This window comes from Ornithodoros turicata, chromosome 6 (genome assembly GCF_037126465.1).
Source record: "Ornithodoros turicata isolate Travis chromosome 6, ASM3712646v1, whole genome shotgun sequence".
Lineage (NCBI taxonomy): Eukaryota > Metazoa > Arthropoda > Arachnida > Ixodida > Argasidae > Ornithodoros > Ornithodoros turicata.
In genome coordinates, this window is record NC_088206.1 from 72,320,134 (window position 1) to 72,344,872 (window position 24,739).

Genomic DNA, 24,739 nt, shown 5'->3' on the forward strand with positions numbered 1-24,739 from the left:
GAAGTTAGTGAGGATGTCAGTATTCGGTGTGCAGTTGGCGCTACTGGAAATATGTGATTTTTCCAGTCTTTTTTTCGTTTTTCGTTAGTCTTTTTTTTTTCGTTAGTATTGTGTCTAAAGGTAGCAAGTTTGTACTCCAAGAGAGATTGAGAGGGAGGGAGAAATTGATGGGGTATTTGGGAAAGGGTGTGGCAAGAAACAAGGATCCCAGGGCGTAGAGTGTATGACAGGATAGACAGCAAAGGGTGCTGTTGGCATGCAGTTTGTATTGCACAAGGTTGTGTTGTTGCCAACACAGATTGTAAACACTCCCACAAGACGAACGGAACAAAAACGACACAGAACGAACATTTGGAGGACAAGGGACAAAATCACAGTACAGCTTCACGTGTGAACGTGACAACACAGACGACAAGTACTGACGGACAAAGACAAGTTGTACTACGTTGACGCAACGAGACAATCACATAAAAACATAAAGTATTGCACATGAGTCAGAGCATTGATACACATGTATCACTTTTATCAATACACAAAGAGGCGACACCCATAATACAAACAGCACTACCGAACAACCATTCATTCACTCAATCAAGCAGCCGGTTACTCGGTGCAATTGGGTTGTTCAGGAAAACTCTGAACTCCAACCTCCCATAGCTTTCCGGCCTTGTATGTGACCACACTGGCCTTCTTGTGAACGATATGGTGCGTCAAATATGGGATATATCCATTCTTTTCTTAAATGTTTCCCAATCACATAAAACAAGGGCGCCCGAATGATGTAACAACAGAAAGGGTGGATAAGATGAGGTGTAGCGTGTTACGTTATCGTACACTCTTAAAAATGAAGTTCACCGCATAGCACGCTCCTAGCCAACCATTATCTCGAATGATATCGTTATCTGCCCTGATTTGTTGAAAACGGGGGGCGTACGCCATTTCTGTGACACTTATGCTGTTCATAATTGTCACAGAAAAGGCGTACGCCCCCTGTTTTCAACAAATCAGGGTAGATAACGATATCATTCGAGATAATGGTTGGCTAGGAGCGTGCTATGCGGTGAAGTTCATTTTTAAGAGTGTATATTGGAGGGTTTCAGTTCACCGTACGCTATCCCCATTGTGTACGAAGGTCTAAAACTCTCTGATTGATTGATTGATTGATTGATTTTAAAAGAAAATCAATCTCAATCAAAACTCTCTATTTGGCTGCGCTTTCATATATTTTTAGTCACTTCAAATATCCTACCCGAAGCTGTCTTCTCTTGTGATTTCAGGCGTTTCAAAACGCGAATAACTTGGGCTACTTACTTAGACGAATCTAAAAAAATAAACTTCGCTTTTAGATTAGCTTATCGTTTTATTTGGCAGCCAATAAGCCTTCGCTTTTAACTGTGGAGGGCTTTAGTTAATTATTCTTCATTAGCTAATCATCATTAGCTAATTATCATGATTAGCCAGTGAAGTGTACTGCTGGACTACCCTCTCCTTCGAACCTTCTTTTTCGCAGAGAGAGAGAGATAGAAAAGAAAAGAAAAGAAGAAAGTTGTTGTCGAATTCCAGTAACAAATATTGCCCTGAACTTAATAAGACGAATGTCCGCTTGGGTGCGCTAATAACACCGGCGCCGAAGTTCTTAGGAAAAGTGCAGGAATTTAGCGAAGTAATGATCGGGTTTCGTCCGTATTTTTCCAGCCTGGAACAAGTTTTTCTTATCTCCCTATCAGCGCTGGGCTATCCGAGGACCGACAACGAGCGGTATTAAAGAGACCCCAGTCATTTTTATGCTGTGTACGGAATGCGGTGTCGTGTAGCTCAGATGGACGACATGAGTCGCGGAACTAAATGGTGCTCCAGGATTTTTTATTTATTTTTTTCATTGCTGGGACAAGCACGTGTTCCATTTTTACTGTACTTCTTTTTTTGTTTTGTTCTCGTCTTTCTATTTATTAGTTCTTTTTGGTTGTTTGTTTTGTCGTGTTTACCTGAAAGCGGCATCTATGGTGGTTGTGACGATCCCGGCTTGCCGTTGTTGGCCACACTCATACCGAAAGCAGCATCATTTGCAAGCGGGACAACAGAACAATGAATCAGACGACACGCAATCTTGTCGTCTGCAATATGTTAAACCGGGAGAGAAACACGCTTACCATAAGACTGTTTTTTTTTTTTTTTTGCGTGAGTGTTTGTGCTTATTTCTTCTTGTTCATCGATTCATTTTTTGTTTTGTCTAATCAGGAGCGGCACCATTGGCAACCAAGGCAACAGCCAATCAGATGACAGCCCCATCTTGTCGTCTGAAATATTGCGATCGAGGAGAGAAACGGCAACAGCACATGGTATTTCTTTTTTTCTATTTTTTAAACGCGTACTTCTGTTTATTCCTTCTTTTTATTTGTTTGTTTCGCTTTTTGTTGTCATGAGAGCGGCATAATGTGAAACTAGTATAAGCCAACTAGTGTAATTAGGAGAACGTAAAAGTTTTACGATAAGGTCTCTGAAAACAATATAAGACAACTGCCTGATTCCTTTGGACTGGCTGGCATTATGTTGCTGATTATCTGATTGACTGACATTGATACAGGGTCCAAATCGGAGGGTGCTTACGATTTACTAGAACTCCCTATCGAATCAACAACCGATGATCCGATCGTCTGCAATCATTCTTGCTGCACTGGGAAAGGGAGAGAGCCGCATGTGGTGATTCTGTTTTAGCCGAGCCAAGTCGAGATTTATGCGTAGGATCGTATTACGTGCGATCGAAACGATACGAGTGGAAATCAGGTAGACAGATGACATCGGATTGTTGGATCTTGCACAGCAAGATTCGCCGTGGGTGTCCCATCCTCCGTTTATCCCTAATATCATGGTAGTACGCAAGATATGTCGGTCGATAGACCGAGGGACATCGTGTTCTCTGGTTGTTCTTTTTTTTCTATGTTTTGCGTGAAGTGTACGTGATATCGATACGTGATCGCACATGCGCTATGCTCTTAGGAGGTTTTAAAAAAAGGGGGCAAACGGCAGAACGAGACATTTCCGAGACAAGCCGTGAGCAACCATTAAAGACGGGTCGTGTTCTTTTATCGTGTACCGCGTGACCTGACACGTAACCCAACACTGATGCGTCGATAACGTAGATATACTCGTCGGTAGCTGTATTATAAATGTCCGTATCGAACAGTTTTTACAGGGGACCCATTGTGCAGAAAGCATATGAGGTCTTCGTTTTTGAGGGCGAGGGTAGTTCTGTTTTTGCAATGTGATGTGGGCAAGCATTGCGCTTGTCCCATCCTATACAGATGGCAATACAAGCATATCAGCACACACACACACACACACTCACAAACACACGCACACACACTCTCTCTCAGGCTCTCAACACTCTGGACATCATCTTTACATTCTTTCCCTTCATCAAATTCCTGGAAACTACCGGGGCCTGATCGACTCTCTCTGAAACCCCGTCAGCGTCGTCAGCATCATCCTCATCACCATCCTCTCATTTTCCCCCAATAGCAATGGGGTAGCATACTGCTCAATGAGCGGAAGTCATCCCCATATCATCGCGTCTTCATGTATTTCTCCCCCTCCTCCCTCTTTTCCACATACTTTGCTCAAGCACACACACTCTTACACGCGTTCACACAAGGCAGGCAGCATCTCGTAAAAGTGATGGTAATTAACCAATCTGAGGATTATAGCACAAAAACAGACAAACATAAGCTCTGTAAGATGGAAATAAAGCAGTCGTCGAAAGACCCCGCCGCCGTATGGCTTTTTCGAAGACCGTCTTATTTCAACCTGATAACGTTCCTGGATTTGACGCTCTCTGTTTTGCTTACCAGTCTGAGCTTGGTTAACTACAGCCGTGCCCAATATTCCTATCCATCCACTCAAAACACTCTCACTATAACTCGCATATCTTCATTTATTCACACTGCCCATCCTTTTGGTGATGGTGATGTGATGAAAAAAAAAGGGGGGGGGATGTGAGATACGACGAAGTCGACCTGGCTACCCCAGTACGCTTACACACAGAAAGTACAAACAGATGAACGAGTTAAAATGATGGAGTTCAACGCGTAGTTCGAAAGTTTAGACCAAGTGAGTGTAAAGTGTCGGAATCTTTTGTTTTAAGGAGTTCCCCTTAAAAAAAAGGGGGGAAGGGGAAAAACGGTTGTAATGAGTACACAGAGTGCAACCCTGGAACATCTGCCCAAGCAGCACAATGTACTGAAAGTCGAGTGCAATGGGGGTGGCCCCTCGTATGTGTCTTATCAATGTTCTTTAGTTTCACGAGTGTGTTCAAGGCCTTCCACCTACCCGTCCACCCCTATTGCGCTCGACTTTCAGTACATTGTGCTGCTTGGGTGAGAAAATAATCGTAGCGTTTTATATAGCAAGGATGCGGGGGATTCTATCTACGAGATATCACGTTGAAGCAATATGGTCTACACAGTCGAGTTTGATATTATACACACACTTATTAGTGTTGCTGTTATAAATTCATTTCGTGATGATTGCAGTCTTGTATACGCTTCGGTCATTTCGCTATCAAAAATAAAAAATTGGGTAATGATATCTACTTCTATGACTCTCACCCATCCTCCCCTCACCACTGACATCACTCACACTTTGCTATGCAAACCCGTTCCCTGAACAGCGTTACGTAACAACACTTTGGTTCAAAGGCGATCGTGTATTCGTGCGCTACTTACTATGAATGTCGACTCCGAGGCAGACTGACCACTCGGACCGGGAAATCCGTTTGTCCTGATCCAGATCACAGTAGCGCACGAATGTTCGTGCACACTCTCTGGGTTCTACAATGCGACGAACCATTTTCCTCAGGTCCCTCACTTCTCGCCTTTGAAGGGCCCCGTCCTCGCCGACGTCCAGTTCCGTAAACTTCCACTGGATGACGCGCTTGTCTTGTGTGTCCAGCAGCGTCCACGGTATTGGTCCGGAAGGGTCTTCAATAGGTGTGCGGACATTTGATACGAATCAATTGAATCGAATAATGACAAACAACTTCTGCAGGACGATGGTTGCCACAAGAGTAAAAAAGAATGAAAAAAACTGAAGTAAATTCAAATTACCCATTTCCGGAGGGTCTGGTAACCTCTTGTATTCACTGTGGAATATTTCGATGAGATTGCTATTGAACTGGCTCCGATCAGCGTTGGTGCAACCTTGCAAAAGACAACAGTGTGTTAAAACAAACAAACAATCAAACAAAAAAAAAAAAACATCCGGAATAGCTTTGGGTCAACGTGTCACGACCCCTTTTTAAGTAAGTTTTGCTTTAACCTCCTCTCTGTATGGACACTGCCGGCCTTACCGTCCGCAAAAGAAATGGTACATTCATTTTTACCCGTTATCCTTTCCCCATTTTAACGAGACCACAGAGGGTGGACACGCTGAGCATGACGTCACTGTCAATGTCGTCTGCTTTATTGTCACTCACCTTTCTTTGGTTGTCCGCGCCGAGACGCTCTGCGCTGAAATGTATTTCTCCTGTCTGCATGCAAAGAAAAAAAAATCAAATGAATAACAATACATCTGAAAGGCATTTACAGCTGCTTGTAACATAACCGCAGAAAGATGGGGTCCCCAAAACGCAAAACGTGGGTTCGGTTCTGGGCATGCGCAGTGAGGCAAGCGATTCTTGCAACGGTTTTCGATGGACACCAGTCTCGTTCTAAATACACAACACCGTTCCTCCTGTCTCACTTTACAGCCAGCATAACCAACCCCTATGCCCCTACGTCACCCACCCAGTCTTGGATAGTAACGTTACTTTTTAACTTGTAACTGTAACTAGTTACTTTTGGGGTTAACTAGTTACAGTAACTAGTTATATATTTCCAGAAAATTTGCTTTTAACCTGTAACTATAGTTACTATTTCTGTGAATGTAACTGCAAAATGTAACTATAGTCACGCGAATAAATGTCGATCCTTGTTTACTTACGTACACATGTCGTATTTTTCCCTGTGGGAGAGCCACAATATTGACTTACACAGCTTCTAGTTAAGTGCAATAACACTTTTATCGCGCTTAAGTAAATGCAAATAAATGTATGTTTGTAACAACTGTATCACCCTCTCATGGTCATTTTTATAAAAAGTAACTGTAATGTAACTAAGTCACTTTCTCTCAGTCACTGTAACTATAACTAGTTACTTGACCAAGAACCTAACTGTAACTTAGTTACTTAACCAAGAAAGTAACTATAGCTGCAGCTCAGTTACTTTTTAGAAGTAACTTATCCAAGACTGAACCTACCCCCACGTCACCCCCGCCCCTTCCCCCGCGCATAACCAACGCCATTGCATCGCAAGGAGCTATCTAAGCCGATGCAAATAGATTTGCGAGGTTGTCTTACCAGCTTGTGTGCAATTCGGTTGCTTCTTGTGTACCGATGAACCGGATATGACTTTTCCTTGCGGGTCGACGCACCAGCAATAAGACGTCAGGGAATGACATTGCACTTGCAGGAATGCTCCGTCAGTGGTACACTGCGGGACGAAGACACCCATAGCACCCAATCGGATTTGTTCCTCGGCTTGACGCTTTTGTGCTACGCATCGCCCCAGCTCTGAAAAGATATACGTAATAAGAGAAACGTAAGGCAGTGTTTTTTTTTTAGTCATATGGGTGGTAACTGATGGCGAATTCTTCTGCTCGTTTTCGGGCAGTGTGCATCCGGGTAGTGTGCAACCGTGCCGCGCCGCATCCGTAACGCGTGAAAATGCAATCAGTATGAACCAGGCATAACACAGAACCAAAAGAAAGAAAGACGACCTGTGGAATTTGGCATGAGTTACAAGTAGCTTGCAACTGTAATTAAGTGAAGTACCTTGTAACTATAAGTGAACTGTATTTAAGTTAACCAGGCTGTGGCATATTTTTCCACGCTTGCGTTTCCACAGATCGTTTTGTCGTTCTTTGGAACGTTCATGCATGAACGTCCACACACACACACACACACACAACGTCCAACACAACACCTACCGCTGAAATTCGCTTTACACAATCATTACCGCCCTGTAATTTCTTTTAAAACAACTTCCCAATGAGTGACAGTAACTGTGTATTCACAAGAGCGGCATTCCCGCAGAAGCGGAAGATGCGAAAAGCGTCATAGCTTTCTGCTGTCACGTGAGCACGAGCGCTCAACGTCGTGTCTTCACCTACACTGCTAACCGTGGGGAATATCCTGCAACACAGCAACAAGATATTCCGTAGCAGACGACAGGAAAACACGCTGACGGTGTCGTCTGCTAAGTGTCGTCTGCTTAAATGCGCAGTACGCCACTCCCGATATTCCGCACCGTGTGAATGCTCAACATAACACGGGACGGAACTTCGGCTGTGTGAGCAGTGTTTTCGTTTTTTTCTTCCACTAGAATATTCCGTGAGGATGTCGTTCGTGTGAATACACGGTAAGTGGATGAATGGGAACCACGACCTACTAGATTATAACGACCACGTCAGGCGCACCCCTCCCATGCGCCGCATTTTTGGAAGGCAGCGGTGGCGCTTCTGATCGTCCTTGTTATTGCTTCCTCAACTTCTACAATACTTTGTACTTCAGCTTACCTTAGTATTTCTGTACAAGCTGCGGACTTCCACAGATGTTTAATTCTGAGGTTGATTATTATCATCATTCTACGCGTTTTCATAGGAGCTATCGCTGTCGTCTGCTACGGTTGTCGTACATACGCTTCTGCGAGTTCAGAATTCAAATTTCCATCGTCCAATCGTGCGCCTGTCTGCCAGGGCGCGTCAGTAGCGCACCTGGCGGATCGTGCGGACAGGCACCTCATAGGGTTTGCCGATTGTGACATGGTCGTTATAATCTAGTAGGTCGTGATGGGAACTTACCAGGACACGCTCCTTCGTGCTTGACTTGGACCAAGTGGCCCTGACACCGCGCCCTGTCCAACTCGCACTGGGAATAGTACGTCCTCCCGTCCGTGCCACACAGGGGTGTTGACGAGTGTTCACCGCCGCAGTCCCTACAACGACCCTCAGGTATTCGAGGTCCGTCGCTGTCGCTACTCTTGAGAGGTAGCCGGTCCAGAGCGGGAAAAGGCAGGGGACGATGTTCCGACTTCTGCGGAGGGAATTACGAAAATGACTGCTTTGTTGTTGTTGTTTAGTGTTGTACAATAAGAAACAGCTGGTTCATCGCGGAAAGCACTTCGCGGAATCTGGGGAGCAGAGGGAACAAGGTAAGACATGGGGACATATAGAGGGAGAGACGTGGGTAAAAGGTGAAACGGAGGGACAAGATAAGACTTGGAGTCCTAGAGGGAGAGACGTGGGTAAAGAGGTGAAAGCGAGCACCAATGAAGGGGAGGAGGAACAGGAAGTGGAGGTAATAAAAATAGAAAATGAGTCCGTGTCTCCAGGACAACACCAACCATCTTTGTGAGTGTGCCAGAACTTCCATAAGAAAAACGGTTATATTATGCATCGATTTGTACCTCCACTCCAAGTTTTACACTAAAGACAGTAATGTAACGACAGGAAACCGAAAGTCATCCGGCTGTGACCTCACTTGAAAACATCTCTAGGCAGGCCGGTGAACCAATAGGAATGGCGGAGCTTCTTGCTTTTCTGACGTCATAGCTCGACGGTTCGTCTCTCGCCAATATTCATAACATAATTCGCCACAAAAGCTTCCCTTTCCTCAATGTTCGACCGTGCAGTACAAGGCGTGGATGATGTTATGAACCCCAATTATCAAAGTCTCCCAGCAACTATAACAATCTTCACTACCGACGAACATGGAAGCCCTTCTTTTTTTTTTTTTTCGTGTTAGTTACGGGGTTAGTATGCGTCCTGGGCCGACTTCAGGGGGAACTCGCTGACATTCGTCTGAAAAGTCTGCCGAAAAACCGAGGGAAAACATCAGACAGTACAGCAGATGGTAGGATTCGAACCCAACACCTCGCAGTCTTCAGCACGACCTTGGGTACCACTAACGAGGGTACGAGGCTTTTAGCCGGTCGGCCATGCCGTTGGTGACACCCCATTCCCGAAGCGCAGGCCCAATGCACCCACGATACAGGCGATGTGCCTCAAGAGCAAGTATAGGTTATATCACGCTGCGAGTGACCACACGGGTCTTCTTCTTCTTCTTTTTGCAAGGGGGCGTCCGTCAGTCACCCGACGGTGTTTGGCCACTCCTATATACCTCCGTCACGCAGCGTGATATCGACTGCCCTGCAAGATAGGTGTGGCATCCGTCTGCCATCGGGGCCTCATGGTACATATATATACGCATATCCTCCTACCTGACCGATCACCCCTCGCTGCTGGGGTATTGTTCGTATAGACCTCTTCTGGATGCATCTCCGCTCGTGTCGGGACTTGATGCTGTAGATAATACTCAGTACTGTATTCCTTCTTGCTTTTGCGTGGAAAATATTTTTGGATTTTCGGAGGTATTCCTCGTGCTTCGCATAAGAAAGTTACAGGAAACGATCGGTATTAAGCTCATATTCGCTCGAGAGGTCGATCTTAGATCGCGTGAAACCCCGGTAATGGTGTCAGATTATCGAATTCATATCGCGTAGTCTCCACCTTTTCTATTTTTTTTTCCAATCAATCAATCGTGTCGCGTAGTGCCGATGCTATATTAGAAAGCCTAGTCACGTATGAAGCTCCGAATAAATTTGCACGTTTACAGCTGGTGTGTGTGTGTGTGTGCGTGTGTGTGTGTGTGTGTGCGTGTGTGTGTGTGAGAGAGAGAGAGAGAGAGAGAATACAGATCCAAGTAAAACTGTGTCGTTATTTCTGTGGAAAGACAGTGTACTAAAGGTACTGGCGTATGATAGGTTAACGTCGAACGTGTTACATGCCCGAACGCCGCAATAAAACGTTTGCGAGAGATACTTCTTCCCAACGTCTTTGTCCCGTCCACTGTTTTCCCCGTTGGATTCTACCTGTCTAATAGCTACCTATCAAACGTTAATCTCTGGAATGCCGTAAAAAAAAAGAAAAGAAAAATAATAAGGCTACCGCAGGTCCTCACGCGAATCCGCCGCACACATTCAGCGCAGATAAGAACAAAAACTAGTAATCGGACGAAAAAATGCGATAAGGAAAAAAGAAAATTCCATCTTCGCTCAATCTGTCGCGCTGTGAAGCACTAAAATGTGCTAATAGCAGCGATGTACTTCCCGGCCTTTCTATCGCGTATCACGCTGTTACAGAAAAACAAAAATCAAGGAGGATCGGAACCTCTCTATAAATGATAAGACCGATAAGCCACCGCTATGTCTGTAGAGGAATCATCCATTATATTTTTAGTCTCACCTCGACCAGATAAGGGAAATGTAATAGCCTTCACGAGAAGCCGAAGGCCTGCCTCGCATTTTAAATAAACTCGATGCCGCCCTTCGCCTCGGTCCTGATAAGCGTTATGAGCGACAATCCAGGGAGCTGTCGCCCGATTTTTTATTTTTTTTTGTTTTCCATGTTTGCGATTTTTTTTGCTCGTTTTTGTTTTTCGGCAGCTTTCGCCGCGGCAGAGCAGATAGGAAGCGCGGCTATATATGTGAAGGCCCAGATCTGCAAGATGTCCGAAAAAGATTGAAGGCTAAAATTAGGACGCGCGTTGTATGTTACACACACACACACACGCGGAGGGAGAGGGCATTAGTGACGAGAAGCAGAAGTTTCGCGGATGGTGGTTTGTTAAAATGTGTGTAAAAAAAAAAAAACATTGTTTCTCTAACTATAGCGGAAGTTGCGTTTGCGTAAAGAAAGCAGACGACGACGTTGCTGCGTTCCGATATTTATAGCATATATACGTAAGCCAGATACGGCCCTGCGAAGTCATTCACGTGCGAGGAGGAAAGGAGAACACTTTCTTTGGCTTTTGATACGTCATCTGTTTTCTTTCTCAGCTTTGTTAGCACTACGTGTTCCATAATACTATAGCCTCGCCCTCTGAGTGTCTGCGTTAAATGATCTGCCTTCCTGACGGTGGTCATTGTCCGTGTGCTTTTTATTGGGATTAGGAAGTAACATTTACAACATGTCCACGTGGAGCTGCGTTGGCTCATCGCGGCAAACATTAGGTATTTCCTGACAGTCCCTTACGATAAAGACGTATAACATTTACCAGGTTATTATTCCACCCTTCTACTATGCACTGCAGATCGATGAATTATTGATGGGATTAAGGGAACTTTCTCACAGAACGCGTTCTTGTGAGTGTTTGTGAGGATATACGGATTTCTAGATTTAAATCATATTCATATATAACAATACACTGACCTGTTTTAAAGGAACTTTTTACAGAACGCGTTCTTTATAAGTGTTTTTGAGAATATACGGATTTCTAGATTTCAATCATATTCATATAACGATACACTGACTTGCATAATACGAGTAACGTAGCGAGAGTTTCAGTGACGTTGCATCACGTGGTGCGTTTAATGGTGATGGAATAGACAAAAAAAAGGGGGGGGGGGAGGTCCTCCTGGATGCGCAGACATTGCGTACTTGTTGTTTTTCCACAAAGTCTAGCCGGATGCTTGTGCTCAACATACAGCGGTCTGGTATCTGTCACTTTGCGTCGGCGGTTCATGTGGTTTACATTACCGTGCCAGACATTCAATCGAAAGAATGCACAATTAAGCCTCGCGTTGCAGCTCGACAAGCAGAGCCATGCAATGACAGATCATTAAGCTCAGCTGCGGCTCAGAAACGATTGAGGGACACGTGGCGACGAAGGAAATGACATTATCTACAATTCGCAATGTAAAAGAAAAAGAGTTAGCCTATATGTATACGAAAGTGCGTGTTCGTCGCAATGTCGAAATTCCACGCGGAGTGTTTCAAGTTCTTGCACATTCTCGTAGTTTAAAGCCCGACCAAAGACAACACTGCTACTTAGGTTAACTATACGGACCGCTACGGACACCTCACACTGTCCTCGAGCTTTGCATGTACGTTCATAAATGGCAGCGCCATCTGTGCCAAGAGAAAATGTGAGCATATGAAATACGGGGAAGGGCTCTTTCTTTTTAAATGTATTTATCGTAGAACGTGAAGAAAAACAATGTGCAAGTTTCCGGCGATGCAGAATCAAAAATAACAAAGTCGGTTAAGAGCATCAGCTGTTTACTATATACATTAAAAACAAGACTTTCGTGCAGTAGGCTGCACTTCTTCAGGTTTGAGGACCTGTTACAAGTGGTGAAGCATATATCAAAAACCAGTCACATGGTACAAGAGAAAAGGGTAAGGGTGAAGAGAAATACAAACGCGATACAAATATCAACAAAAAAAATGATTGCGTTTTGTTTTTCATTTTCATTTTTTTGTTGATATTTGTATCGCGTTTGTATTTCTCTTCACCCTTACCCTTTTCTATTGTACCATGTGACTGGTTTTTGATATATGCTTCACCACTTGTAACAGGTCCTCAAACCTGAAGAAGTGCAGCCTACTGCACGAAAGTCTTGTTTTTAATGTATATAGTAAACAGCTGATGCTCTTAACCGTCTTTGTTATTTTTGATTCTAAATGTATTTACTCGAATAAAATAAAAACTCGAGCCTAAAAACGAACGTGTAAGCTTTAACGAATTCCATTTCCGCGAGACGGGTACTGGCTCTCTCTCTCGACTCTTTCGGCAATAGTTCACCGTATATGTATAGTATAGAACGTGCGTAACTGCGTTATTAAATTTTCCCTTATAGCGCATAACCATGCGGGAAGTGTATCACATATTTGATCCACGCACTGTGTTGAGACGGCGATCTGGCGAAAGCATTTGCTGGCTATATTAAATAGAAGAGATAGAATGTTATGAATCAAACGCAGCATAGGAGGTATTTATCCCTCATCTTTTTTTGTCATCTTTGTCTTTAATCTACCTCATCCTTCTTTCATCATCTGGTAGTTTTTCGTTTTCTCCCTACTTCCTTTTTCTTTTTCTTTATTTCTTATTTCTTAATTTTCTTTCTTTATTTATTTATTTCTTATTCCTTCCTATTTCTTTCTTTCTTTAATTCGTATCTTTTCTTTTTATTTATTTATTATTATTTCTTACTTCTGGAATAGCAAGCCGACGTCCCGTTTGGCTGACCCTTCCCCGTTTTTTTTCCCTTTTCGTCTAATAAACATATCCCCCCCCTCATCTCCATTTTTTTTCTTTAAAAAAAAAATCAATCAATCAACCAGGCATTTATCCTTAATTTTTTTATAACCCCCGATGCATCGCATTCGAATATCTTGTGAGCGTAACTTAGCGTACAACAACAACAACCCATCCACAGCAGTATATATAGTTATAAGACTAAAAATATGTTGTGCATACAACAAGAGGAGCTTGCTGCATGGGCCCTGGGGCCTCCCGGGCTACTGGACGATCCAGGTCTTCCGGAACAGGTCGCCCGGCGCGATAAGTCCCGGCGCCAGAGGTTCCCGACTATGCAAGAAGGCGGCAACAACCCGTGGGGGCCCGAGCACGTCTTCGCTGCTGGACAACCCGTCCGGGGAATGCGATCAAAGCGCTAATTGAATCGTTCTTTTCTTTACGATAAGAGGACTGCCATCAGCCAATCGATCACGTGGTATACGCGGTCGTTGGCCACTAGGAGGGTGCCTCACAGCAGCTACGTATACGATTTCTTTGGCACCATGCACTCGCTGGGGAGCGCCCCGTTAATATCATATTGGCTGTAGAAGAGGCAATGGCTAGATTGGCTATGGAAATTTGCGGCGGAATTGCTGCATCGCTGAACGTGGCTTTCCAATTAACGAAGCGAGAAAAATCTATGGGCAGCTAACGAAGGGGACATCGTTATTCAGTGAAAGGTTGATCGGGTCGGGGTGCGTTATTGCAGAACGGTCCAGAGCCGTGTGCAAAAATAAAATGAAAATAAAAAAAAGAAAGAAAGGAATCTGGCCGTTGGAAGGAAATGAGGTTCGACCCTGTCAACCTGAAACTTACGCGTTTCGTTTTCTTTTTCTTTTTTTTTTCATGTAATTTCATTTTGTAAGTATATATTTGATTGTAAAAACGCCTTTCGTGCGCAATATTTTGCATCGTATTACTGAATTTTATTTGTGTACACACCCTTGCCCGTTTCTGATTCCATCTGCTTGTGTTCCCCAATCAAGAGGTCGTAGCGGCAGAAGCAGTTCTGCAGGCCAATCAGTTCTGCCAGCGAGCGACTGCACCGTTCCGCGTCTTAATTCCTGACATACAGATGGCGCTGATAAGGTGGCCACATATAATGCATTGTGTTGGAAGGTCGCGAGGGATATATCCGTTTCAATCCCATCCAATTCCAACCCCAGTTTTCCGAAAATGGCGGCACCGAACAAATCCAGGTAAAATATAGCTTTGGATAGCCCGAAATAATACCGAACTCGTAGTGCTGTGCGAATATCAGATTCTTTTTTCTTCTTTGTTCATTTGATTTTATTCAAAATAGAGTTTGACCATTCACGTGATAACTTCTACGAAAGAGCGAAAAAGAATTCTGCGAAAATCGCGAATACCGAAGTGAATAATTGCGTATTCGATTCGATGTCCGAATCGAATATGGAATTCTATATTCGGATCGAATCGCTGTTTCTTTCAAACCGAATACTATATTCGAATACTTCCGAAGCTGGACACAGGATTGTAGCTGGAACCTGGATTGTACCGTATGACTTGTACATATGCTTGTAAATATGTTTATTATTGATGTGTTTATGATGCTGCCGGGGGGTTAGGACCTTTGTCAAGTCCTTTTCTTTCTTTTTTTTTTAGTTTTCTTAAATTTTTTTCGTTTTCTTTCTTTTTTCGGTTTCTTTCCTTTTTTCGTTTTCTTTCTGTCTTTTAGTTCCCTTTCCTTTTTTTTTTCGTCCCTTTTTATGAAAGGAATAGCAAGTCGGTCTTTGCCTGACTAACCTTCCCTTGCTTTTTTTTTTCTCAATAAACATATTCCCACCCCCTCCTCTGGGCTTTTTTGTCCCAACTCTTATCCACGCGAGCGGTGAATAAAGTTTCTTCTTTTATTATTATTATTATTATTATTATTATTATTAATAAAAAAATTTTGTCTTCTTTCACCCATGGGTTTTTTCGCCTAATTTGTTTCTCAGTTGTTTTTATTTCTTATATTTATTTAATTTGTTTGTTCTTTTACTTTTGTGCGTATTGTGCTCTGTCCCATACTGTGACAGTACATCGTTATATTGGATACCTTTTGCTGATGTTGTCGCCACATAAATGATATTCAGATTGTTTCCGGGAGGCCCCACCTCTAGCTATGCTACGGGGCCCCCACTGTGCACTATGTATTGCACATACTACTAATAAAATTGAAAAAATTGAATTGAATTATTATTATTAGCATGTGCCAGAGGATTATAAAACAAAGTAAGCGCTACTTCATATCCTTCTTCGTAGGTACAAATCGCGTATATCCGCGCATATGCTGCATGAGTATTCGGTCCGGTTATACGACTATTCGCTCATAGCCACAGTTGCTTCGTGGCGCTGACACGGAATAAAAAAAAAAAACTATTCGCTTCGTATTTGCTTTGGCTACACATCTATTCGTTTCCTATTGGTCTCGGTTGTAAAATGACTATTCGCAGAGCCCTACCGAACTGTGTTTCGGCCCGTGATTGGCCAGGAAGCTCGAAAAGTGGATGGAGCTTCGGGTATAGGCACGCTCCCGGGTTCGAATCCCGGTGCCGGCTGTGCTGTCTGGGGTTTTTCCTGGGTTTTCCTCAGACGCTTTCAGACATATGTCGGCACAGTTCCCTTAGAAGTCGGCCCAGGACGCACATTCCCCCAGGGCGTCAGTCGTGACGTTGCCCACCTACGTGAGGCCGACAACTGCAAGCCCTTTCACCACCCACCACCACCACCACCAGGCACGCTCCATTAATGGCCACACTCCCTTCTAATACGCGGCTCTGGAACGGTCTGCTTCTTGTGTGGCGGTACGTTACGTGCGAGGATCCTGCATCCTGGGCCGGCTTCACGAGGAAAGATTTGCCTTACATTACAGCACACATACCCAAGTGTCACAACCCTCTAAGCATTAAGGTGCCGTGGGCTTTTGCCATATGTGCGTTAGAGCACATTAAAGGACATCTGAGTGGGGCAAAAGCAATAGACCGGTCACGGTGACGTCGCTTAAGATTATAGTTGTAACCCCGAATTATTGTGATAACAATATCTCCAATCTCCGCCGGTGGTCGGAACTACGCGCGTACAACCCCGTACACACGCACGGCCGAATGAGAAAGCTCATAATATTTCCCAGAAACGAGAAACAACTGCGAGGCAGGAAATTCCAGCGGAATGAAGGGAACCAATTAGGGGCCTCATCATGAGGACGGTTGATGTCGTAAACAAAAGTGTTGTGTGCAGCATTCCTGCTGTCTTAATCACGATGCGCTGTACGGTGGACGATACGTATGTTTACCCTGTTCTGTTCACCATCACGCGGTAGGCATTACCGTCATGTAAACGTCACTTCCGGTGAGTAGCATATCGGAGAAAAAAGAAGGTTCAGCTCCGGGACACAACTTTGGACATTCTCGTATACAGGTCCTTTCCCCTCTTTGTCTCTTTCTTTTTTTCTTCCTTCTTCTCGATGTTCGCGTTGCTACATACTCGTCTCACCGAAGAAATGCGAGAATACGTGACGATGTCGTCGAAACCTTCTGGCCTTTGTGCTGTTTTTCACGAACATCATGTGTGGGGGATTTACAGTACGACCGTGAATGTGATTTCTGAAGTCCCCCGTGTCTTCATTTTGTTCCTTTATTTATTTTCTTTTTCCTCTCCCAATTACGGAAAGTTGCCCTCTTTATAACCGCCAGAATTTTGTTTTACCAAAACGTCTTAATCTTGATTGCAGTCAGTTCGATTAGATCAGATTATAAAAGAAGGCAATGTACCAAAGAAGTAGACGCAACCTTATGAGATGAGAAAAACGTGGGAGTATGGTGATGCAGGAGATCAATACAACGAGAACTGCCAAACGAATCGAAAGAGAGAGAGAGAGAAAGAGAGAGAGAGAGAGAACTGATAAACAACCCTGAGTTGAATAGTTGCGAACGGATCCGCCTACTGATCCGAGTGTTCTTGATTCGATCCCGACCGAAGATGTCAGCAACCTTGGTGGCAAAGTACAAGTTGCTCCGACTCGCCGTCCTCCGCGTGGGACGTTAAATACCGGGTGGCATGTTCTTATATATTGGGCGCACGTTAATGAATCCCGAGGGGAAATTAATGTATACATACCGCCCACGCTCATGATGATATAGTTGTTTCACGACGTAGAACCCCGAAATTGTAATATAAATGCTACAAACACAACAAAATGGGTGCAGGAATAATTGGTGTAAGAAATGGGGAATCAATATGTACCACAGCAATGTGTATCTCGTCAGCATAATGTTTGCGTAGACGCGATAATGAAGAAGAATTTGATGGCATCGAGACGGAGGCATCCGTGGCATCTATTGTCTAGCAGTTGAGGCTTTGTACCTATTTGTCCTTTCTGTACGTTCCAGCCTCAGAACATCAATTCCCATCATCTATTGTCCGTCCGTCCGTCCGTCCGTTCGACTACCAGCGCTCGACATCAGCACGTTGCTGGTAGCCAAGGTCGTTCTGAAGAGTGGGAGGTCGTGGATTTTGGATCCTACCACCGGGTCTGACGTTTTCGCTTGGTTTTCCGACAGACTTTCCAGACAAATATCTGCACAGTCCCCCTTGAAGCCGGCCCAGGACGCATATATAACCCCCCTGTCCCATCACTCCTTCCTTCTGTCCTCTCTCCATCTATCCACGTTCGTACGCCGCTCATAACCACAGTTGCTTCGCGGTGCTAACCACCGGAATAACAACAAAAAATCTCTCTCAAATTGAGTGACGAGCTTTCGTGCGTGAGATCCCGACCAAGTGCAGATCCTGCACGAAAAGCTCCTCACTCATTCAAATTGCTTTGAGGTGCTTCGTTCTTTGTATATAGGGTTTGTCATTTCGTGAAAAGTCCAAATCGATTTTTCGCCCAGTTCAAATTCAGTATCCCTGTCAACCCATGCGTATCACCGAATCAGTTTAAACCGACGCAGCCTGGCGCAAATCCCCCCCGGTTAATCAGTATAAACGTCAGTCCGGAACGCGTCGTCCATTTCGCACGCATACCCTGCCTCCATTTTAATAATCGTTGCGAGATGAAAGCCCTAAAAGTCACGTACACACTTCATCCTCCTTTCACAGACAGGCAGTAGACTGGTATAAACAAAGCCATCTCGAACATTGAGAGCGACCGGCGCAAACCGGGCTTTGTCTCGCTCCAATGCTGGGCAACCTTGTGTGAGCCGTCGGAATTTGCCCCGAAGTAAAAGATTCCCGAACGCAGAGCTATTTCTGCAGCCGACAAATTCGGTTCGCTCTTTTCTCTTTTTTTTTTTTATTTCGCCGCTAGTGCGCGAATTGCGTCAAGGTGCGGTCAAGCGGTTGAGGTCACGAGATGTGGTTTTTGTCTCTTTTAAGTCTCTTTTTTCTTTTCTTTCGTTTTTAGTTTTTTTTTTTTGCGCGCGCGTTAGGTGGTTAGCGGCGGTCTCGAAAAATCGAATAGGAAAGGGTTTGTTATAGTGTCGTGCAAGAGGGTGGATAATGGTTTAAGGCAGACTGATCTCGTAAAGGCTGGTTGGATGGGTTGGTTGAGCTTCGCTCGCAGGGCACGGTCATGAGTGTTTCAGCATTCCCAAAGGGTCCGCGTTTATGCTATTTTGTTTTTACGGCGCGAATTATGTGAGGGACGTATATGTGTAATAAAAGCGTGACTACAGGAAGTAGGTAGTAAAGCATGTACAATGCTCGGACATTAGTATACCGGTGGGAGGAGAATAATAGTTTGACAATGCGTACGTTACAGGAAAATGTGGAATGATTTGACGCTTTCTATGCTTTTAAGAAGCGCACGATAATTTTGCAAGCCGCGCGCCCTCCCACGATCTGCAATACGTTAGTACTCCCTATCTAAAAGAAAAAACGCGCGATACTTATATTGGCAGAGTAGGTATGTACTAGCGGGATTTGCACAATGTATAGTGCACTAACATGATGTGCACTGACACAGTGAAAACGAGAAGCTGAAAGATAATTTATGGTGTACCGTACATTACGTAGAAGTCTATGCACGGTATTTTAGCTAGGAAAGTTTAAAAAAAAAACTTTACCGGCGGCGCGCATAAAAAAAAGGTCAGGGTACTTCGCAAAGTAATAAGGAGCGGAAAGGTGAAAATACTTTTGCGCACTGCACACAAGGAAAGTTCCTGAGTGGTATTCCAACTTTACGAAGTAAAAAGCTGTACTGCGAAGCTCGTACGTAATTTTTGATTGCAAAAGTGTACCACGGGATACAACACTACTACAGAGCGGTGCACGGATGCTGGTGCACAAGGTGGTGGTGGTGGTGATAGGGCTTGCCGTTGTCGGCCTCACGTATGTGGGCAACGTCACGACTCACGCCCTGGGGGAATGTGCGTCCTGGGCCGACTTCTAAGGGAACTGTGGTGCTGGTGCACAAAACTATAGTAAAAACCACTGCGCAGCCAATTCCGAATCCAATTCAATGAGCTGGGACGTGACGCGGGTTAGAGTCCAGCTGTCTGGGTGTTTCCCCTGGGTTCTCCACAGACGCTGTGAGGTAAATGTTGCTCCCAGTGAAGTCGGCCCAGGGCGCACGGTCCCCCCTAGCAACATGTCACCACACGGGCAAGCAGACCGCTGTGAAATAGCACGCCTCCACCATCAGGCGAATGCCATGTGTCCAGCATGGCTGACACCAGGGTTTCGGAGTTGCCACTCCGGAGGTGGAATGATTCCGGAATCATTCCAGATTTAGCCCAACCCGGAATGGAATTGGAATGGAATGGCGGAAAACTGTCCTAGGAATGGGAATGGAATGGTCTGGGTGCCCCGGTGGCAGTTTTGGTTTCAACGTGCTGGTTTCTGCCCTTTGCACCGCACCTGCACACGGTCAAGAGTGAAATAACTTAGTCTTTGCGCTTTTCCGTGCTGGGTAATGTCAATCTCCTCTATTTTTTTTTTTTTTTGATTGCGTGTTAGCACCGCGAAGCAACTGTGGCTATGAGCGGCGTACAGATGTGGACAGACGGAGAGAGGACAGCAGGAAGGAGTGGGGGACAGGGGGATTAGTATGCGTCCTGGGCCGACTTCAGGGGGAACTGTGCCGACATTCGTCTGGAAAGTCTTCGGAAAACCCAGGGAAAACCTCAGACAGCACAGCCGGCGGTAGGATTCGAACCCACCACCTCCCAGTCTACAGCACGACCTTGGTTATCACCAACGAGCGGACGCCTTAGCCCACTCGGCCATGCCGCTGGTCAAATCTCCTCTAGCACTGCTGGACTTGCCAATATGGTTACCGGTCCCTTTTTCTTTTATTGAGGGAATTAACGGAATTGAATTGGGTCGCCAAAGCCATTCCAGGAGTGGGAACTGACCATCCCTTTTCATTCCGAGGAATTGAAAGAAATGGAATTATCGCAAATCTCCATTCCTGGGAATGGAATTGGTACGGAATGGGAGAGCCCATTCCGCAGCCCCTGGTTGACACATCCTTCACAAAAGGTGGTGGGTCTTACTCTCCTACTTCGGCAGAACGCGTCCTACTTCAATCGTGTGTCGCACCATACTTTCTTGGTTTAAATTTGGTCCGCACGTGTTCGCACCCTCTCCTGAACCCCCCCCCCCCCCCCCCCCAGCACCTGTGTCACACACCTGTTTCTGTCGGCATCCGAAACACGCGTCTCATCGACACTCTTCCCCCTCACAGCAAACAAACCCCCGCATCGTCTCCCATAAATCCCCTCAAAGACGGACGGGGCGTTACGTTTCGGCTTCAAAAAAAAGAAAAGAAAAGAAGGAAAGAAAAAAAAAAGAAATCGAGCTGCCGATGCTTTCACCTCCGTGACTTCTGAAGCTCCTGGCAGGCCTCACAAAGCGTCCAACTTCTATTGGCGGTTTATTTACTTTGAGGTGTGTGTATGTGCAGCTTGCTGATATTCCCCGCAGGGGGCGACACCTGCACGAAGGCTCATGTAGGGACAGCTGTGTGAGGGACAGTCGTGTCTCTCACCGCGGCGGTGGGTATTTGACGATATGGATTGCTGGCGATACGCTTTAGGGCTCTCGCTTCCTTCGGTGTCTTCAGAGTGAGCCGGTCTGCCGCGGACAAAGTTGTCGTGATATAAACGCCGCGCTGTGGTCGAGTCAAGCTTTTGCGCTTTTTTGTTTCTTGCGTTTTAGTTGAGTAAAGAGAAAGTGAAATGAACACTCGGGGACGGTAGTGGTTCTTCAGCGCCATCAATTGTTGATGCGTATCGTTCTTTAAATGCAGAACTTTCCTCTATCTCTTTCTTTTTTTCAAACGGCTTTCCATGATACTGCTAAGTATGTTTCGATGATGAGGTTCGACACGCTTGATTTTGCGTTGGTGGCCATATGGTGACGGTGATGTGATGAAAAAAAAAAAAAAAAAAGTGAGATATTAGTCGCGACGAACTCGAACTGGCTTTAAGATTAAGATTTTAGTGTTTGAGATTTTAGCGTGTATACGTGTACAGATGAAGAAAGGACTGTAGACAAAAGTGTCGAGGGAAAAAGTCTCAGGACGAGAGCAGTCTCTGTTCGAAACATCGGCGGATCTCGTCCTGAGAATCTTCCCGCATCTTCGTTTCTTCGCCGGTTCCCTTGATTTTCTGTTTTTCTGCCGAACATAGGAATGCGTGGAAGACGGGGGGCGGGGGGATGATAGGATTATTGAAAAAAAAAAGGGAGGAAATGTTAATCAGGTGTAGGACGACTTGTTATTCCTTAAAAGGGAAAAGGAAAACATCACAGACAGGGAGTTAGTATGCGTCCCGGGCCGACTTCAGGGTCACCATGCTGGGACGTCAGCCGAAAGTATAGCACTGAAAAGTTCAGACAGCACAGATTCGTTTCCACCTCCTCTCAGTTTCCTAATATGTCCTTAAACTATCGAACAGATGATGCGTCCACTCAGACACGCATGCTGGATCTTACTTTGCACTGGACCGCGAGCCATAGAAGTATGTACAGACCGCATGAAGACCGCATCATTAGAAGTATGTATACCAGCGACATGACCGAGCGGGTACATAATTCGTTGGTACACATTGGGTACACCTCGGAGGTCATGCCGAAGACTGAAAGGTGGTGGGTTCGAATCGCACCAGCGGCTTGTGCTCTCTGAGGTTTTCCCTGGGTTTTCCGACAGACTTTCCAGAACGACTTCGGCATAGTTACCTCTGAAGTCGAACTGGGAGGCTGGGATGTATACATATGTCCTACCGCGTCCTACTGCCCATGTCTGTACGCCACTCACACACAGAGTTGCTTCTCTGTGCAACCACGGAATTAAAAAAAAAAAAAACTCAATAGAGTTACACACACGAAGCTGTTACGTGCAGTCGCTTCCACGTGACCACGCCCGATAATTAACTATATCGTGATGAGAGTAAACCTTGCGTCACTTGATGTCGATTTCAGCAGCCATGCAGCTTTAACCGTTGGCCGTTGTTGAACACTTCCTCGCAGAAGCGACCACATCTGGCACGGAAAACCTCCTCATTGTTAGACAGATTGATTGATTATTTAAAAGAAAACCAGGGAGAAATTGAGCTTGTCTCCTGACTAGTTCTGCTACTCCCAAAACAAACAAAAGTACCTTCCCCATCCCCAACAATTAGTGTGTTAGTACATTGTTAGACAGAAAAGCTGCATGTATTGCATCGTGTGCGCCTGCGTGCCGATCCAATCGAAGGTGTTCGTTTGAGCCGCACATAACTTGTCGTAACGCAACACCGCTATTCGATAGCTTTGTTGGGGCACGTCCGCGCACGTGTCCGAAGCGAGCGTTACGTTGCGTATGTGGGATCAAATATAGAACGTCTTAAAGGCGATGAGGTTTCTGCTGTCTGGGATGACGTCTAGAACGTCTGGAGACGGCGTGTTTGATTCAACGTTTCACTATAACGTCACGTCTATGATCTTTCTTTTTTTTTTTTTCAATTGAAATACCGGCGGGAATCGCGTCGTCAGCTTGTGTTGTTTATTGTTTATTGAAGTATGGAATTAAAATGACTAAATACAAAGCTTAGGGATGAAATTATGGTTGTCATTAGCACAGGCTAGTATTGACTTCCACAGCTCATCCTCAATAACATTAACAGTCAGATAGAAAGACACTGAGAAGCAGTGCAACGACATTAAAAATATTATCCACATACACTTACACTACAATTTTACAGCAAAATAATTAAGATGAAAGAATGGTTGAGCTGTTCATCACATAGCGACGTAAGCTGCGCACAAAAACGTCTTCGAAATTGTGTTCGTCTGTTGTGTGTTTGATGATGATGATGATGATGATAGTGATAATAATGATGATGATCATGATAATAATTTATTGAATCACGAATGTGACTCGGGGCAGAGACAAAAAATCATAAAACGTGACGTTTCAGCCTCGCACTCCCAAAACAGAGGGGGGGGGGGTCGAAGTAGGTTGTCGTTGTTGGCCGCACACGACACGAGTGGGCATCGTCACGACCATAGCAAAAAGAAAAAAAAAGAAGACAAAAAAAATAAAAAACAGGAGGGAGGAGAGAGCTGGTGAGCTGAACTTCACCGCATAGCACGCTCCTAGCCAACCATCATCCCGAATGACATCTTTCTCTCCCCTCATAGGTTGAAAACGGGAGGCGTACGCCTTTTTGTAACAATTATCCGGTTACTGTATGTTAATTGTCACAAAAGAAAACGAAAGAAAGAAAGGCGAACGTCCCTCGCTTTCCACAAATCAACGAGAGTGATGAAGGCATCACGCTGTACAATGGTTGACCTTCAGCGTGCACTGCGGTGAAATTCTGCTTGAAGAGCTCCGAACCGTTACTTCCCATCTTTCTTTATCAACAACAATAGTAATGAGAAAGAAAAATCTTTTCGTCCGATTTCGTCCACCTTACAAATTAATTTATTTTTCACATTGAAAAAAAAAAAAAAGAAGAAAGAAGAAGAAACGACTTCAGACAATTCGCCTACCCTCGTTCTCACTCGACTTGAACATCGATTTTCATGTCTTCGATAGTTATTTGTTGAGCGTGCTTTGAGCATGTGTATATATCACCTCGAGCTGTTACAGCCGAAAATTTCGCTTCCACGCTGTTTTTAAAGGAAGTTGTTAAACGAGGACAAAATTATTAATAAATGGACGAATATCTCCAATTTATAACGCAGTCCTAATACTCGTCGGATCGTCATTGCAACCACATGTGTAGTTCTAAATAGCACGAACGAATGCCATTCAGTGTGAATGTCATTCGCTGGAAATGACACTGAATTTCCCGTCTGACAAGGGTACAGGACGGATGTCAGCAATTTCCTTTTTGGCATCGCTACTTCTTCCTGTTTAATTTGTCGCCCCTTCACTAGTTTAGTTAAAGTTCAGTTAATGATTTTAGTATCACGTCCACGAGAAACGCGGAGTGAAAAGTCAAAATGAGAAAAAGACCGGGGAACAAAAGTCTGGTAAAGAGCACGACCTACTAGATTTTTACGACCATATCATAATCGGCAACCCCTATGAGGAGCCCGTCCGCACGATCCGCTAGGGGCGCTACTCATCGG

At 44.8% G+C, this 24,739-nt stretch overlaps 1 protein-coding gene across 3 annotated transcripts in view; it reads right to left on the bottom strand.

Moving 5' to 3' along the window:
* The window catches only part of LOC135397302 (SPARC-related modular calcium-binding protein 2-like), a 65,709-nt gene that overhangs the window by 17,969 nt on the left and 23,001 nt on the right, over positions 1-24,739 (bottom strand). For all 3 annotated transcript variants that reach the window (XM_064628783.1, XM_064628782.1, XM_064628781.1), the window contains exons 2-6: positions 7,894-8,125; positions 6,392-6,604; positions 5,471-5,524; positions 5,103-5,195; positions 4,722-4,976 (exon numbers count right to left, since the gene is read on the bottom strand). In XM_064628783.1, coding sequence (XP_064484853.1) covers positions 4,722-4,976; positions 5,103-5,195; positions 5,471-5,524; positions 6,392-6,604; positions 7,894-8,125 — 847 coding nt within the window. The remainder of the gene's footprint in view (positions 1-4,721; positions 4,977-5,102; positions 5,196-5,470; positions 5,525-6,391; positions 6,605-7,893; positions 8,126-24,739) is intronic.